The sequence below is a fragment of the Ruditapes philippinarum genome, unplaced genomic scaffold, assembly GCF_026571515.1.
Source record: "Ruditapes philippinarum isolate M1 unplaced genomic scaffold, ASM2657151v2 ctg2613_1_1_1_1, whole genome shotgun sequence".
In the NCBI taxonomy this organism is placed as follows: domain Eukaryota; kingdom Metazoa; phylum Mollusca; class Bivalvia; order Venerida; family Veneridae; genus Ruditapes; species Ruditapes philippinarum.
In genome coordinates, this window is record NW_026856127.1 from 193,397 (window position 1) to 212,112 (window position 18,716).

At 31.8% G+C, this 18,716-nt stretch overlaps 1 protein-coding gene across 2 annotated transcripts; it reads left to right on the forward strand.

The window, feature by feature from the left end:
- The first annotated feature begins 1,922 nt into the window (after positions 1–1,922).
- LOC132745477 (G-box-binding factor-like) lies at positions 1,923–18,393 on the forward strand. 2 transcript variants are annotated; one of them, XM_060734426.1, is made up of 6 exons: positions 1,923–2,004; positions 3,080–3,235; positions 6,924–7,193; positions 9,295–9,435; positions 11,668–11,840; positions 17,990–18,393. In XM_060734426.1, the coding sequence occupies exons 2-6, from the start codon at positions 3,131–3,133 to the stop codon at positions 18,090–18,092; spliced, it is 792 nt and encodes a 263-aa protein (XP_060590409.1). In that variant the 5' UTR covers positions 1,923–2,004; positions 3,080–3,130; the 3' UTR covers positions 18,093–18,393. The 2 variants fall into 2 exon arrangements, with proteins under 2 accessions (XP_060590409.1, XP_060590410.1); XM_060734427.1 differs by having other exon boundaries at positions 6,924–7,049; positions 17,990–18,392.
- Positions 18,394–18,716: the final 323 nt, after the last annotated feature.

Here is an 18,716-nt window from a genome sequence, read left to right on the forward strand (position 1 = left end):
GGCCGGTTATGGGTTTTAAATATTTAAAATCGCCTGTGATATGATTAAGTTAGTTAAACAGAAAATTCAAGCATTTTAAAATTTGCACAAGTGTATCTCCATCAATGTAAAGTAAAATAAGAAACATTATTTCAAGAAAATATACATACAAAAAAAATAATGAAAATAATTAATACAAACCAGAGGTGTCTTACGCGACCCAAGCCAAAAAATCGTCATTTTACAAACTAAACACATAATCTTCAAAAACAGTGTAAACCATAGCGGTGTAACCCGTATGGATCTCAAAATTGAACAAAGGTAAAAAATAGATGTGAATTTCCGCTAATCCAGAAATGTGCTGTAACTCGATATGAGAATGAGAAAATAGGTCAATCACAGTGTAAGTTTCCAACTTTTTAAACAATTTTATAACATTCAAAGCTTTTTTAGCATATTTTCGGCACACCATAACCCACGACGGAAAGAATATATCAACTGCATAAAAACCGAACAAAAATGGGTATATAGAGGAAAGTCATGAGGCTTGAATCACATTTCGATTTCCTTTTTCAAAAAGCTTTGAATTTTATACAAAAGTTTAAAAAATTGAGAACTGTTGGATGCCGCGGTCCAGCAGATGATTACCAGTTTCTCAATTTAGTGCTGAATGACACCCCAGCCACGTTAAAAAATTTTATTCAAAATACTCGTACGTGGAAAAGTACCAGAATGTTTTGCGAGCAAACATGTAAGTATCTAAGAAATATTGAAAAGGTGAAAAAAGCAAAATGGGATGCCTATATTCAAGCGATCTTGAACATTGGAGATAATTGAAAACATAATCAAGACATAAACCAATTTGCATGCAGTATCCCGTACTAATTAATTGGCTTGACATTAAAAGTGTATCCTAGTCTAAGCCCCACCTGTCGCACTCCACCCCATGCACGGTTGTATACGTTAAAACGTATTCGTTTCGATTTTCAGCTTTTACGATGTTTTTACCGTTTAAACGAACGAAATGACCACGTTGTCTTATCAAAATATCTTAATTATTACATGGAATCATGAATTTTATAAATTCAAATTGATTTATTCCCAGTAAATACGAAGTGAGTTTGCAAGGCTGTCAAAAAAGCGTAGGTTACGACTTTTTTGAAGGGCGTCATGCAGTTTTTAACTTTGATTAAACGCCAACAGTACAGTGCTTCGATAATTAGAAAATAACAAACATGTTTACTTTATCCCTACCATTAATGGATAACCCTTGTTAAGTAAAATTGTTCACATAATCCAGCATTTGTCAGACCAATTGTGTTGTCAGGCTTCTATTTAAGCGACGCTCTGATTGGCCAAGGATAGTAAGCAGCCCAGAATAAGGGCGTTTACAATCATCGTTCACAAATCGCTCGTGACTAAATATTTTTCGGTAAACTTGATTTTCCTTTGATCTTTCAAAAGAGCGAAATTGGGATATAGTGCGACTCCCTCGCGATGAGCCCTGAGCATTATTTATTTGTGTGTGTTTTAAAAAAGAAAGTAATTTAGAAATCATTTGGCAACTCGAGTACAGGGTAATGTATAGTACATAGAAGTACCGCCGTTTAAACGGCATCGTTTTTATCAATCGTGTAGACGTTTACAAAAAAAAATGTAAATATATTTCGTTTGATAATGGAAATAGGTTCGTGTCTGTCAATACAAATCCATTCTAAGGGAAGCAATTCGAATAATAATTTTTAAGTATGATACTTTTGTGGAGGACATTTATAATAATCCGTAAATTCTTTCAAAAACTATTATTATTTTATTTAATTTTTAGTACAACACATAGTAAAGCTTAATTGTTTAACTCAAATTGCGAACCGTCAAACTTTTTGAACAAATGTACTAGCGCCAACTCGATTAAATTTTTTATTCTACTCGTAATCGGTCAATTCTTGATCATTTGTAATCAAGTACGCCTGACTTTCCCAAACAAAAGATAAATTCGAAAGTTTGCGGTTTTACAGCTAATATTCGGTAAATATCATGCTTTCAGATAATTATTTCTTATCAGATTTGATTAACGAGTATATTTGAACCAAAACTTTTTAATGTAAGTTGGGTATAATTTGTCAAGCTGCAAAGTTATGATTTTCGAAAAAAAAAAAAAAACAATTTTTTTTTGTTTTCCACTTTAAGCTGCTTTTTAAGATTATGATCTTTCATGTGATATGTCCTGTCAAATTATTCAAACGCTACGTTGAACACACAAAGATTGGAAAGATCATGATTATATTAAGTTCAGACAATATCAGGGATATTTTTACTGGCTTTCAAAATTTTACAAGCCGCTTTCAAAATTTTGTTCTTTAATCTGAATTTTTCTGATGCCAATGATGGAACATTAGTGTTCTGGATCAGATCCGTTATTAGCTCAACAAATTGTGTGCCAGGGCTTTTTATTTTATATACCGTATACGATGGATGTCCTTCGTTACCTCTATGTAATAGATCTGTTCAGTTGTAAATGATGAATATCCTCGGGTGGCCATGATTCGTTACCCTAACCATTTTACAGTGCTAGTTTGATACACTATATTTGCTTATGATCCAAGCATTCTATGATAAAGAAATTTTGCAGATACATTAAATTTACAATGATGTATAAAAATATACAACTGTTTTCTTTATTAACTGACATTTGTTGAGACTTTCTGACAATACACAGAAAGGGTGTTGACTGTAGTGTAGGACAGGGTTGAATTTAAGGACACCCAATGATAAGTGTTTTTAGACCTACCTGACAGCATGCGTAATTTTTTTATGTTGGTTTGTAAAATCGGACAGTACAGTCTTACAATGGAAATATTGAGTATAATCCATAATGAATCGTAATGAGAATAACAATTTACATGTACAAACTGTAAAACTCATGTTTGCCCTTTTTAAATAATGGATAAAAAAAACATTTCTGAGGCATAATGTGCCTTTGAATTGACCTAACAAAACTTATGTTAGGTAAATATTCATGGAGGCATCATGTTAGATTAATCTTGAATATATTTTAAAAATTACACATGTATGTATGCAGTTATTATGATTTTCATTTTAGTTGCATTTTAATTTTGTGGTGGAAGTTTGGCTACAGGCTCCTATAAGAAATATGCCGGCAACAAACTACAACTGGCCATTCAATGAAGAGCAACCAATATTCAATGTGTACGGTACCAAGAGAAAAAACTGTGATGACTCAAGACAGGATGTTGTGGTAAACCTACTTTCTTCTTCTACTTTTTTATTTAAAATGTTTATATACATGTACTATAAAGTATAATATTCCATTTTGCTTCTTCGCTATTAAAATATTCTTTAGAATACTTATGTGTCAAATACTTTTTTTTTTTTTTTTTCATCAACTAGTATTTGATTATCATATTTCTAACCAGTGATTTTGTCATATTGGGTGTGGGGAGGTGGGATAGGAATTAGTTCAAATAATTGTACAACAGGATGAAATATTGTTCTATTTTATGTACAGAAAATACCTTCTCCCTCAAAATTACGCCTTAAAAACTCACTGTTAACACAGTACTAAATATAAATCAATTAGGCTCTTTATCATTACGCTGGGATGTACTATAACGGGATATGTCACTCGCGCTTTCTTATCAGTGCCAATGTTGGTGTCCAATTGGAATCGATCGATCGATAAGCGCCGTGTTTAAACGCCGTAATCACGGTACATGCCGGGTTGATCGGATATATTTCCGCTGCATAAATGTTTCCGCGTGATTTTGGAGGTGGCAAATCAAAATTAGTAGGAAAAAAGGTTGTTGGTTTCTTAAATACTTTTTTCATTGGATTCAATTTTAAAATTTAATATTAATAAATATGAAACCAGATACAGAAAAGTAATTTACCATATTTAATTATGATATTGAAAATTTACGTTTGTAATAATACGTTCAGAAATAATGTTAATCATTAAAATTTCAATTATAGCTTTAATTACATGGTTCTATATTAATTATAGAATATAATTATGTCAAATGTGTCAATAAACATAGAAATTATTGTTGTATTGGCGACTTATTATTTATGTAATTAAAGTGTAAAAAACCGGCTGCACTTATTAAAACATTTTTTGTTTTTATAACATGCCAATAATTTTTGGTTTTAATAAAATGTCTGACCTTTGTTTTATTCAGTTGTTTTCAAACATGGCCTTTGATTAATCTTTGTGTTTTAAACATAATTTTTCACATATATTTGTAATTTTGTTCTTATTTAGCTTTAATTTTCATTTTGAATAGATTGTTTTCTTACTTCACAACAATATGCCCTTTTAAAATATGCTATTGAATGAAACAGTTTTTAATTATAAATTTTTTTCATAAAAAAGCATAACATTATAGATGCAATGTTCATAATGAAATTTATACATACTGATACACTGCCAATATAGGCATATGGAAAATCGGCATTTTTGTTCTCTTTGAGGAATATATTTAGATTTTTTTCTTGTGTGAATTTACAGCTATGTGAATTATGAAAATTCTGATGATTGAAGGATAAGTATAAGTGTAAAATCATAAAGATGAATAAAAGGAAAAACTAATGTATGTGATCAGTGTGATAAGTCATACAATTCTGTATCGGGTATAAGAGGAACATTTAAGGAATAAACATGGAGTTAAGAATTGTTAAAGGTTAGAAAAAAACCTTTTTTATGCAATGTTTCTTACTGTGGTCTTTTTCAATTGTAAATAGTTATAACAACTAAGATTCATATTTGCAATGGCCACGTCATACTTGGTCATCAACCTGCATACCCATTGTTAGAGTTCCAGCTTCGACCCAGTTTGTCATGTGAACATTTCTGTATGTATATATATATGCATCAGACCAGTGGACAATATATCTGTGATTTTTTAATATACTGAACCACTGACTTATTAAAATTCTTTTACTCGTTTATTAAAAGGCTAGGCAGCATGAAAGGACTACCTAGTTGATAAAAAAAACACTTTATCAATATATATTGCACATTACAATTTTTTTTTAAAATATTATTTTTCATCTTTATGAATATTAGCTGTAACAAATGTAAACATTAAATTGGCAATACAAATACAAAAAATATTGGTTGAAAATGAACAAAGAAATACTTGACACATTGAAATCGGCACTTATAATCTACATAAATTACCAAAAAGAAGTCAAAAATGTGCATGAATGGCCCCTACTGCGTTAGTAACGCAGTATAAATATGGTGATAAATTACTGCCAATAGTACAGTCATTAATTTGCACATAAGATATAAATTATCACTTGAATCCTTTGATCTGTTTACTTTTTCTTAAAGTTTTAGTATGTTTTTTTCCCCCAGTGTTAATTTCTTTGAAATATTTTTGAGTAATCTGGAGGCATGCGGCTTTGAAAAAATGTTTCATCAGATATATGAATGCCACCAAGTAGGTCCAACTTCATTTTCTCGTTGTGACACGAACACATACTTTAATCCTTCAATCTGAATCGACAAAATTCATGGTATCATTTTGTGACCTTTTACACTCAGTATCTTTGTTCATCATTACTGGTATTCTCAAGCAAAAAGAAATTTGTGAAGAAACATCTGATGGAAAGTTTTCAATCTTCGATAAACCTGCAATTGAGATTGAAATAATATTATACAAATAAAGAAAATAAAAGACTTTTAAAAGTGCAAATAACAATGACCACCATGACAGGATATCATTCATGATATCAATGACACAGCTAAGGGAATCTATAATTTTAATAAAAGATGTTGTTTTTTTTCTCATTCAGATAACAAATTATGGTTTTCGAAAATTAAAAGAAACCCTATACCTATTTCTAAAACATTATTTTTTCTACTTTTTAAATATCAAACGACTTAACTGCAAATTCGTCAATTTATGGTTTGGTCTCAGATTTCACCAAAAAATTGTTTGAAATTTGACACAGCGTAATGAAAAATCCTACAAGATAATTGATCCAATTTTATTTTCTTTGCTATAGATATGTTTATGTTTTACTAAAAAAATACTAACATGGGACAAATTTAATTAACATATAACGTTCATTTACGGGACAAAAAATGTACATCACGTTTGCATTCCGCCATTTCATTTTTTCGGATTTTTTGTCACAGTTCATAAAATTGGAACCCGTAAAATTTCATTTTATCTCACTAAAATTCCATAATCTTAACGTTAAACCAAAGATATTTAAAGGATCTATTTCAAAATATTCTGTCAGTTTTCTTGTAATTTACTTATTTAAAACGAAGTTTGCAGACAAAAATTACCCTTTCAAGGCGATCAACACAAAACATCAGTTCGATTGAAATTTTTATTCTTTCAACAGACACAGTTTTTCACATTAGATACTTTATACACATGTTAAAAATACATCGGATCAATGTCATGATACTTACAGAATTATTTCATTTACTTTCTTGGGACTTCAACCCCATTAAGTAAACATACCGATCGATTTTCTGACCGAACATTTCCTCCGCTTTGAACTAAAATTGTAAAATGGCGGCGCTGATTCCTGATTGGACGAAAACATAAGGAGCGATAATCTCTGTGTTTCCCGTCCCCGTATCGTATGTTCCAGCATTACGGTAATTTTTGTGTACAATAGTAAATGCATGAGGCTAGTTTAAATCACTTAATTTGTGTAACTTTGCATTAGATTTAATAGCAGTAGAAATTTTTCCAAAAAAACAAAACAACAAAAAAACACACACACAAAAATACTAGAGGGAATCTTAAGAAAGATTAGATATAAACAAGTAAAATTAAAGACAGCATGAATGTTGGCAAATATGGCTTTTTAAAATTTTAGTTATACCTTTATTACACACCATTGCATAATAAGTGGAAAGATTATGAAAAAAAGTGTTATTATTGCTGTTTCATGTTTAGGAGGAAATGGAGACTAAGCGAAGGTGTACTGAATCAAGACCGGGTATGGAAGAAGATGGTATGACAGACAGTATGGACATATCAGGGCAACCAGAATCTCAGATGCATCATTCACACCAACCTCAGGTGCCATTATTACAGAGTAATTCATCATCACAGACTCCTCATCACCTTCATCATCATGATCATCATCAACATCATCAACATGATCATCAATCTTCTATGCATTCTAACACAGTCATTCAGAATTTGGCTCAACACCATTTACAGGTAAAATACAGGCTTGTAAATGACATAAGGGACACTGTGTATAAGAGGTCACTTTTATATCTGAGTCATGTAATACAAAAAAAAGAATACCATTTATAACATAATAATTAGAGATGGCAAAGAGTAACCAGTTAACCGAGTACTCGATCGAACCTCAGAATATCGGTTAACAAAACTGATATTCGGTTACTCGGAAAAATATATAATGTCTATTTTTTTGCGATTTAGAAAGATTGGTGTATCCAATTAGTTCAGAAATTCGAAGATGCCCATGTATCTTCATAAATACCTGTTAAATGCAAATCAAAACATCCTTGCAGAGGTGCGTAAATGATATCATAAATTTAACGAGGCGATCAACAGTTTGATACACGCACCTGTATAGCTTATGTCATCTTATGATATTCAATTACTTTTAATTGTGTTATAGTTTGTAGCAGAAGTAACTTTTTGAAAACAACAAAGGGCCAATTTCCTATTATGAATGTAAGAATAAAGGTAACTATTATTTAGACCCGGTTAAACTTTTGTTGCCGCCGATTATTCTATATTATTTCAAGAAAAAAAAAGATATATGAACTGTTATACATGTTTTAAACTTGGTATTGCATTAATTAAAACGTTGTAAAATTGATGTTGATTTAATTTTAATTAATTTGTCTTCCGTGCAGTCCTATTTATAGTTACGAATTTTATGAATTTGAATAGAAAACGAAAGTAGCATGTAGACGGTGATAAACTTTGAGTATCACTGGAAATCATCCAAGTAACGGAGTATTCGATCAGAAAATGACCGAGTACTCAAGTATTGATTTTGGTATTTGTTGCCATCCCTAATAATAATAGATTGTTTTAAAATAAAATTACACTTGATGATTTGATATTATTGATTGATTAATTTTTCTTCACTGTAAATAACTGTTATCAAGCCAGAGTGATATAGAAAATATAGTAATATACATGTACATGTAGTATAGAAAATGCTAAAAATTACTGGTTAAAAAATACGGTACCTTTTTCCTTTTTACTTGTTTTTATATCTATTTAAGACCTGTATTTCATGGAAGAGAATTTTCATATCTAATTTTTTTGTTGTTTTAAGAAATGACTCGAAAATTTGTGGTTTTAAACCATTCATCTTTTCCTTAAAAAGAACACTATTTTTACTGCATTCTTTTGTTCTCAACTACAGTTATAGGGACATTAAAGTCGAAATGATGTAGAAGTTAATTGTATTTGATGATTTCAAGGCATGATTAGAATATATAATTATAATAATATAGGTAATATATAGATGTTGATCAAATATTAATAACTGATATGAATATACCTTATAAGTTCAAGCTATAAAAATGTATAATTATTTTATGTCTGCATAATCTAAACCACAGGTACAATATAGTGAAAATGTTATTTGTGTATACTATACTAACATACGGAAGTTCAAATTGTGTAGGGCTTGTCAAAAACAGGTTTCCCAATACAGTTGGCCACTAAGTACAGGTTAAACATTATTGTTTTAGGATAGTTTTTACGACATTTGGGATATCTTTTGGCCCAGGTTTAACTAAGTTACTATTGATAAAAAGACTCCTGAGATCTTGAGATATCTAATTCTTGTCAGGTAATGTAAAGTCACTGTTTATATATATATATGCCTGAAAGATTATTTTTATTTTCCAACTGTGAGAATATTTCAATGTAAAAAAGGTTTCTGAGTATAAGAATCGTACTTCGGCTGCCGGTTCATAGAGGAATATCTAGCTTTAGGGTTATTGTTTACAGGGGTAACAAGGCTCTGTAAGGGGGAGTGGTGGGGGTGTTATCAGTAGTTAATCCTTTCTGATAAGCATGAATCAAATTACTGTACCAGTGTTTGTATGTTGTTGGCAAATTTGTCTGTCCAATTTTATTTAAAACATTTATTCTTAAGAATAAAGTAATCTATAGCCAAAAACAGATTTCGAAGACCACTTTCAGTATGTGTATGTCTGTTTGTTTTTGGTTTAAAAAAAAAGTCTACTTATATACATGTATATGATAATAGGCTAAAATGTAATCTGTCATTTTTAATAACTTCCATTGACTTTGTTGTTTTCAGGTTACAATGAACAACAGAGTGCCTCCCCTCCCCGACCAGACGGGGGATCATATTGGTGATAACAACAATACTATATTACATACAGGTCAAGGAGAAGAACTTAATAATAACATGACGTCTCAATCTGACCTTGACATTCAGGTAACCATCTAAATACTGCTTCCAGTAATATATTCATAGTTAGAATTTGTATACATGTACATGTATATATTTGATTGCTCAAGTCTTTGATGATATTTTAAAAATAACTAGGCTATGAGTTTTTCAATTTTGATGAATACTTCATGAGTTGTTTAAAGTTATGAGTATTTCATGAGTTGTTAAATGTTAAGAATATTTTATTTAAGGTTATGAATGTTAGTATAGAGTGAAAATAATCAGGAGATCACTGCAGCTGGGTCAATTTATGACAGCTGTAATATTTGTTCCATGTTTTTGTACTGCACATCTTAGTTCTAAGCTAAAACAAAAAGCTTACATACATGTACCTCACCTAATCTGACATTGGCCATAGGAGGGGAAATAACCATGATCTTTAGGCTGGCCTGGCCTTTGTATAAACTGAACAAATTTATATTAACCCTTTCACTGCTTAAGCCGTCCCTGTTATTTTCGGCGTATTTGCCATATGGACGGCTTTACCCGTTTCTATAATAATCATAATAATAATAATAAATTAATAATAATAATAAAAATAATAATAAATATAAAGAAAATTATACCATCGACAATAATTATTATTATACTAGCATATTTGGAAACATATAATTATAATTATTATAATACTAATAACAAATAATAATTATATTAATTAATAATATAGTAATTTTTTAGAAAACCCTCTGTCAATAAAACAATAACCCTCTGGCAGCGAAAGGGTTAAGCTATTATAAAAAAAGGTATATCTGCAAGAAATGTCCATAATGCCCACAATTTCCCTCATCTTTCTGTAGACCAACAGAACATTGGACAATTGTTTGAACACATTTCTAGTTTGTGTGAGGGGTAATTGTTCATAAAATCATTATGAATTGGTTGAACATCAAAGACAGGCCACAGGTCACAAAACTGGTGCCAGCGGAGAAGAAATTTTTATTATTTGAAAAAAAAAAACACGAAAAAACGTTTCAGACATATACATATAGATCAAAGTATAAACTTAATTAATTTACTGAATAATTTTGAAATTTTTGCTCTGCGAGACATCTTTCTGTTGAATATAAATAGTTCCGCATTTTACAAGTAAGAATTGATAGATCACTGTCCACATTCTATAAGCTTTTTCCATTGAATATTCCCTGTGGAAAGAGTGCTGTGCGTGATCTTTTGATATAATCTATGAATAGAATGTTCATTTTATCTTTGTACGTGATTTTCCTCATGCCTCATGAATGAAAAATGTTTGTGCTATCTCATTTAAGTATTGCATAGTTAAATAAGATTTTACGTAAGTTGTACAAATTACGCATACATACAAATGTAAGTTCCGCATACGTTATCAAGTAATAATTAATGTCTTTTGAATTGAAAATAGTATACTGAAGTCATGTTTTGTAAGACCTGTAACCCTAGAGTAATTCTTCAATGCTGCAATGAAGTTGATTTAGGTTCTTGGCCTTTGAAAAGGAACTGGGAGAAATTAAATTATTAGTTATTAGCACATTTTTATTATCAGAACAATTGAATGGCACAGATATCCGGACCTTGACTCAAGGAAAATCAGAAAATGCATGCATTTGACTCCTGATATTTAAAAATCTGCTCACAAATTAATTTTCAGATAGATACCGGTAGTAATAATCAATAGCTTTAGATTTTCTAGCTATAATTTTCTTTTAAGTTTGATGTTTCATAGAATATTACACATGAATAGAACAGAAAATTAGATGTGGTGTTTGTGATTGAGTAATGCTTAATTTTGTATGCAATGCCATGTCTCAGTAACCACCAAAAGTATTCACATGAAAATCACACATGGTTTGAGGGTCATAAATGTGAATCCATAAGTTGGCTTAGATATTTAATTGAATTATTTCCCTTTATTAAATTACATAGTTTATGCAATAAGATTGAAAATCATGCATAATACATGATAAAATGATAGAACAGTAAAACATGTTTGAAAACTGAAACCACATCAATTACATCATACGAAAGACAGCTAAAAAAAAACAACTAGATCTCTTATTTCCATTGTGTTCCATAATTCATTTTTCTTTCGTTTTCATTTTATAGAGCAATAAGTTAAAACATGTATGAGAAATTACCCACGTTAATTTCATCATACTAAGGATAACACAAAAAAATGAGAACTAGATCTCTTATTTCCATTGTGGTCCGTAACCCATCTGTCTTTCTTTTACCATTATATAGAACAATATGTTGATGGATCTCAACGAGGGAGTATACAGCACTGCAACATTGCCTATAAACCCTCAGACAGATGCGGAGTACGAGGCTGCGTGCAGTATGATGGCAGCCATGGAGGGTGAGGGCGCCCCGAACCCTCAACAATACTCACTTTCATACTGTGATTCACATTGCGTGTAAGTATGTGTTTAAGTAGGTCTTGCTTAATTGATTTACGTTAAAATTTTGAGTATAAAATGTTCTTAGTGTGCTTAATGAAATATTTCTGCAGATATAACTATAGGACTGGTATTGGCTTGTCATCATACTTATTTACTGTTTCTGAAACTTAAAGCAACTTCATTAATTGGCTGACTTTTTATGCTCCCGGAAAAATTTCGGGGGAGCATATAGTCACCGGGATGTCCGTCCGTCCGTACATCCCAAATTTGTGTCCAGCCCATAACTTTGTTATTTGAAGTTGGATTTTACAACTATTTCAAAGAAATGATCACTATATTGGGACGACATGTCGCGCAACATTTGGGTCACTACCTTGAAAATCGTGTCTGGTCAATAACTTCGTTATTTGACGTCGGATTTGACAATTATATCACAGAAATGATCACCATATTGAGATGACGTGTCCCGCGCAACATTTGGGTTGCTATCTTGAAGGTCAAGGTCACAGCATGACATTGCAGCAAAATTGTGTCCAGCCCATAACTTCGTTATTTGAAGTGGGATTTTACAACTATTTCACATAAATGATCACCATATTGAGAAAATGTGTGGCGTGCAACATTTGGGTTGTTTTTACACTTTGAACTTAGTCTGTGACATAACTTTGACACTACAAGAGGTATACCTTCCTTTGTCAAAAACCTATTCGGGGAGCATCACCCGGTTCAACCGGCTCTTGTTTTTATTGAGATATTTTATGTGTTCCATTCCATGGTTGCTAGTGTTTTTTAACACCAATAGAGAGCCAGGGCAAATGCATACGTTCTTTCTTTATGGACAGTTTTCTGTTGACTGTGTACTTTAAGTATAAATTCTGAAATTGAATTCTCTTTAATCTACAGTCAGTTCCATATTCAAATCAAGACAGATTTCTGATACAAATCAAATTATGTGGTTTGTTAGAAAGTAGCCACTTAAATAGATATAAATACTAAGTAGTGAGGGGATAAAAAAATTTAAATTTTAAGAAAGAATTTCTGCAAACTTAAGTACCTTTCTTTGATTAGAGACCAAAAACACTTTTCAATATATTTCAATTTTTGGCTTCGCTATTTTGTTTAGTATCGTATTATGATAAAGAAATAAAAGTCAAAGGTCAAGAGTTTCAAAAAATGTTTCCGCTGAAAATAATTTTCATCTATATACATTTTTTTCATATTTAAGTGACATTAAAAACATCTTGTTATTATTTTTTTCTCTGAATTAAATTGATCTGATTTGCATAAAACTTACATTTATTCTGACAGGCTCAATGATTGACTTATTAAGTTGTTAAAGTGTTTATTTTGTTTGGCCTGCATGGAACTTGTTTATGATTACATTATTACTATCAAATGTGTAAAAATAGATTTCCTCATCATTATGCGAACATAATTCATTTAGTTATGAGCTATTTTTGACGTTTTGTTCGATAATTTATAGACATATTAAGAGCGCAATATTGAAATTTATTCACCACCTGAAATCAATAACATATTTTCAACGTTTTGTTTGTTTGTTTGTAAACAAGGAAATGAATTAGCAAACGACAAAAATTGACAATATAATTATATTTATTACGGTGATATCAATTTAAAATACAGGCTGTTTAATTACAGTTTAATAATTTATGTCGGAAATGATCGGGACCTGGTTTGTGTGGTCTCTGAATGTGAATAGATAAAATCTGCGGTCACAAAAACATATCACCCACGTAAATTTGAAAACTATTTTTTTGCCTGAGGCATTCATTCTTGGTTTTTTGTTTAGGATTTTTTTGTATATATAAACAATGTGTTATGTATTTTATCATAAGATATCATAGATAAAAATGATTTCTTTTAGTTTGTTTGTTTTTGTTTTTTTGAAAGGACATCAGTTGATTTAATTCAGATATTTATAAAGGGAAGAGTTACAACTCTGACCTTGGATCTTGAAAGGATCATGTTTTGAAAGAGAACACTTGGAAAGATTTTTTTCTACCCTATAATTATAAGAAATCGTTAATGGTCTTTTCTGTTATGTGAAAGCAGCTGTGTTGTTTTATGAATAATTTTAGATCCCTGCTGTTCCATTACCCCTTTCCTTAGATAGTATTTAAGGAATCTGTGTTTCCAACAGTGGGAAAAAAGTTATTCTTTAATTTTTTTCCCCAGAAAGAGCAGTAAAACAGAACTGTTAAAACTTTGAAGGTAGGGGCCGGGTGGATGGGTGTGTGTATAAGTATTGTATTTACAAAGAAATAAAAATTTAGGAGACTTTAATCGATAAAATTTTCGATTAAGTTCGGAGTGAAAATATACATTAAGTAGTTATAAGAATATTTGTTTTAACAACTGTAATACAGTCATATTAGTCAGTATTTTATACTTATATAATAACAGTTAAGATATAATGTTTAATTATCTGGAATCAGCCACTTTGTAAGATGCTGTTACTAAAATTTCAAATCACTTGCCTCTAATCACTTAGTGTTTGAATCCTGTCAGTGACATTGGATTATTTCTTGTGAGGAAGCTGTTCAGATACATTGTAGCTTACACAAATTTGGTAGTTCTACTCAGGTACCTGTTCCTACCTAAAATAATGCTTCAAGAGGCACCTAAGATCTTTCTCCACTGGTAAAGCTGGAAAGTCGCCTTATCACCAATACAATAAATAGAAACATGATATATTATCACCTTAATGTAAGATTATAATGCTTTGATATGGCTTGTATTTTTAATATAAAGAATCAGATATGGCACTCAAAAGTGAACTGATTTGTTCAGTCCCTCTGTCAGAAAATTGATGGATAGTTTCCTGATGTACACAAATAATCTTTTTTTTATATGCCCGAAAGAATTTCGGGCATATTATGTTATACCCCCGGGCGTCCGTCCGTCTGTCTATCCGTCCGTCCGTCCGTCCGTCCGTTAGCAATTTGGTTTCCGGAGCATAACTTAAGTTCCATTTGGCCCACAACATTCAAGCTTCATAGGATGATAGTCCATATTGAGTAGAAGACCCCTATTGATTTTGGGGTCACAAGGTCAAAGGTCAAGGTCACTATGACCCTAAAACTGAAAACAGTTTCCGGAGCATAACTTAAGTTCCATTTGGCCCACAGTGTTCAAACTTCATAGGATGATTGTCCATATTGGGTAGAAGACCCCTATTGATTTTGGGGTCACAAGGTCAAAGGTCAAGGTCACTATGACCCTAAAACTGAAAACAGTTTCCGGAGCATAACTTAAGGTCCATTTGGCCGCCAGTGTTCAAACTTCATAGGATGATTGTCCATTTTGGGTAGAAGACCCCTATTGATTTTGGGGTCACAAGGTCAAAGGTCAAGGTCACTATGACCTTAAAACTGAAAACAGTTTCCGGAGCATAACTTAAGTTCCATTTGGCTGACAGTGTTCAAACTTCATAGGATGATTGTCCATATTGGGTAGAAGACCCCTATTGATTTTGGGGTCACAAGGTCAAAGGTCAAGGTCACTATGACCTTAAAACTGAAAACAGTTTCCGGAGCATAACTTAAGGTCCATTTGGCCCACAGTGTTCAAACTTCATAGGATGATTGTCCATATTGGGTAGAAGACCCCTATTGATTTTGGGGTCACAAGGTCAAAGGTCAAGGTCACTATGACCTTAAAACTGAAAACAGTTTTCGGAACATAACTTAAGTTCCATTTGGCTGACAGTGTTCAAACTTCATAGGATGATTGTCCATATTGGGTAGGAGACCCCTATTGATTTTGGGGTCACAAGGTCAAAGGTCAAGGTCACTATTACTTTAAAACTGAAAACAGTTTCCAGAGCATAACTTAAGGTCTATTTGTCCCACAATATTCAAACTTCAGAGGATGATTGTCCATATTGGGTAAAGACCCCTATTGATTTTGGGGTCACAATGTCAAAGGTCAAGGTCACTATTACTTTAAAACTGAAAAAAGTTTCCAGAACATAACTTACTTTCTATTTGGCCCATAGTGTTGAAACTTCATAGGATGATTGTCCATATTGGGTAGAAGACCCCTATTGATTTTGGGGTCACACGGTCAAAGTTCAAGGTAGCTATTACCTCAAAACTAAAAACAGTTTCCAGAGCATAACTGAAGTTTCATTTGGCCCACAATATTCAAACTTTATAGGAGGATTGCTATTTGAAGGAGGTAATACTTTATTTAATTTATGTAATGTCTTACAAATGCTTCATCCTTAGAAAAGAAAAAAAACACTTTCGGGCATATAATGCTCCGCCTAGCGGTGCTCTTGTTGTACCTATGTATTTGTACTGATCATTATTTTTTTTGTACGGATGATGTCATAAGCCTTGTTATAAACAGTACATGAATGACCCTTGTAATCCATATCCTCCTTGAGTAGTATATCTAAAGCTTTGTAAATGTTTTGTTGACATAATAATGCTTAATTGAATGATAAATTAAGTTAATGTAAGTTATACCTAAAGTTTTTTGTCCTCTTAAAAATTTGCCTCTGGTAAAATGATAGTATATAAGTGTCTGGATGAGTTACCAAATCAAGTAAAAATTCCTAGTGTAGTTGCTAAAGTAAAAATTTGAAAGAGCAGGAAATAGTATACACTTTGACTTGAATAATCAAACCCCACCGCAAAAGCCTTTCAAAGATGTCAGCTGGTATCATGCCTTCAGCACTTTAAGATTGGCAAATCTTCTAGTATTTGCTTCCTTTTGGCATTTACAAAAAAAAAAAATTAATGAAACCATTTAACTCTTGAGTGATTAAGATCCTGTATGAGGGACTTTGGATTCTTTCATGTGAGGAAGCTGTCCAGCTAGCTTACGAAACGACAGTGGTTCTACTCAGGTTCCCATTTATACCTGAACTAATGCACAGGCTCTCCGACATTGATAGTGGCATAGGTCTTTTATTTTTAAACTGCATGGTGGTGAGGAAGTACTGGCATCTATTTTGGTGGTATATAATTTATAGATGATTCGGAAGTGGGGGCTGATCATCGGTATATTTTAGTGACATAGGTCAGTGATTTATAATCATGGCTGCCAATTCATGATATTGATCTTACTTTAGATTAGCATGATTCAGTTAATGTTAAATTGACACTTTAAAGTACAATGCATAATGACTTTTGTAACTCATATGTTTATCAGTGCCTGATCAAAGAGAATCTTATTAAAATATCTTCAATTAATTATAGATTGCATAATGATCACTCTGTCTCTATGAATAACATATACTTGACCTGTGTGATAAATTAATTACTTAACAAATATTTTGTAATAAAAGGCCTTTTGATTTTTGAGGTAAGCTTGGGTGAATGAGACAAAGGGTGATTTCTTTTTATTCCTTTGTCAGCAAATTGTGAATATTGTAAAAATCTGAAAAACTTCAGTTGAAAATAAGTAAAATTAATTGACTTCCAAATCAGTTTGAAGAATTTTTATTCTAAATTGATTATTCTGTTCAGTGGTGACTTGAGTTAGGCATTTGTTTGGCAGAATAATATTGCATTTGTCACAATGTGCAGAACTGTTTACTAATAAAGGGAAAAAGGGCTGTGGCCAAATAGCTGATGAAATAAAATATATCAGGGGACTAGGTCATTATAGAACTGTTCCCGTATTGGGGAAAAAAATTCATGCGACTGAGTAGCTCAAGTCAGTGAGGATGCGGGATAATGTCCCAAGGCCCTAGGGTACGGGATTTAAGTCAGGCCGCCCATTTTTCTCACCCTGTGACACAGTTTAGAAAGTATACATGAAGCAGCATCTGGGGTCTTCCACCACAAATAAAGCATTTATTACCATGTAACCTGAACTTAGCCACAAATTCTTTAATACCATAATGATTTTAATCACAGATAGTTGAAATCTTCATTAAATTTGTTTTTCTTTGTTAGATTATTCTAGCAATTACGGTACATAAAATATACCAGTATGACATCATACAGCATATCAGTTTCCTTTTATAGCAACACTTGTCATATAACATGACTATCTTATATAACTATATATCTATGGCTTTTAAGGAACTCAAAAGCTTATACATTGTTTAATACAGAAATATATGTATTTGTAACACCTTTGATATCCCAAATAATCACTTTATTATGTAAATCAATTTTCTATTACAGTGGTGGTAGCTGGAGTCCTAACTCAGGAAAAGTTCGCTGCTCTTGTAGACCTTCATGGGAAGGGTTGACAGACGTCCGTCCGTACATCTCAGATTACTACTGATCTCTTCGCCTTTAAATATTTCCCATAGCGGCGCCAACAGCTCGCTTCAAGAACTGCCTTATATTACTGTTGTGATTACACAACATTTTGTTATAGTTACATTTGTATTAGTGCACATGACATTCAAGACATTTTGATAAAGTTATTAGTGCTGTAGTTATTTTCATATGTTAAATAAGTCGGAATATGTTCTGGTAGAAAAAAAAATATATGTGACATGTACAAATTTTACCATAAATAACATTAAGGTAGTCTTACTGTATTTTTTTTCGCCAAAAAATTGTAACATCGGCCATTATCTTAATAAATTGGTCATTTCCAGATCGTTTTTTTTTTTTTCACAATCTTTGGTTTTCAAATTTTAACCGGAATTTAGTACATAGAGATAAAGGATGAATGATTGTAAATAATTTTATGCCCTAGATTTTGAAAAAAATAACGTTCCTGAAACAAACAATTTGCTTTGATATTGGTCGATGTTAGAATTTTTTGGAGGGAAAGCATTACAGTAAGACTACCATAAGAATGTGTAGTACAGCTCAGTCTTGCAGGATGTAAATGTAAACTCTATAATAAAAGGGTTATAAGTTAAAGATTGTTAATATCTCATGATCCATGATATTA

Coding starts and splice junctions, on each gene's coding strand:
- LOC132745477 (XM_060734426.1), top strand. CDS start 3,131: ATGCCGGCAACAAACTACAACTGGCCATTCAATGAAGAGCAACCAATA. Junction 9,436..11,667: donor AATCTGACCTTGACATTCAG/GTAACCATCTAA, acceptor ACCATTATATAG/AACAATATGTTGATGGATCT. Junction 11,841..17,989: donor TACTGTGATTCACATTGCGT/GTAAGTATGTGT, acceptor TTTCTATTACAG/TGGTGGTAGCTGGAGTCCTA.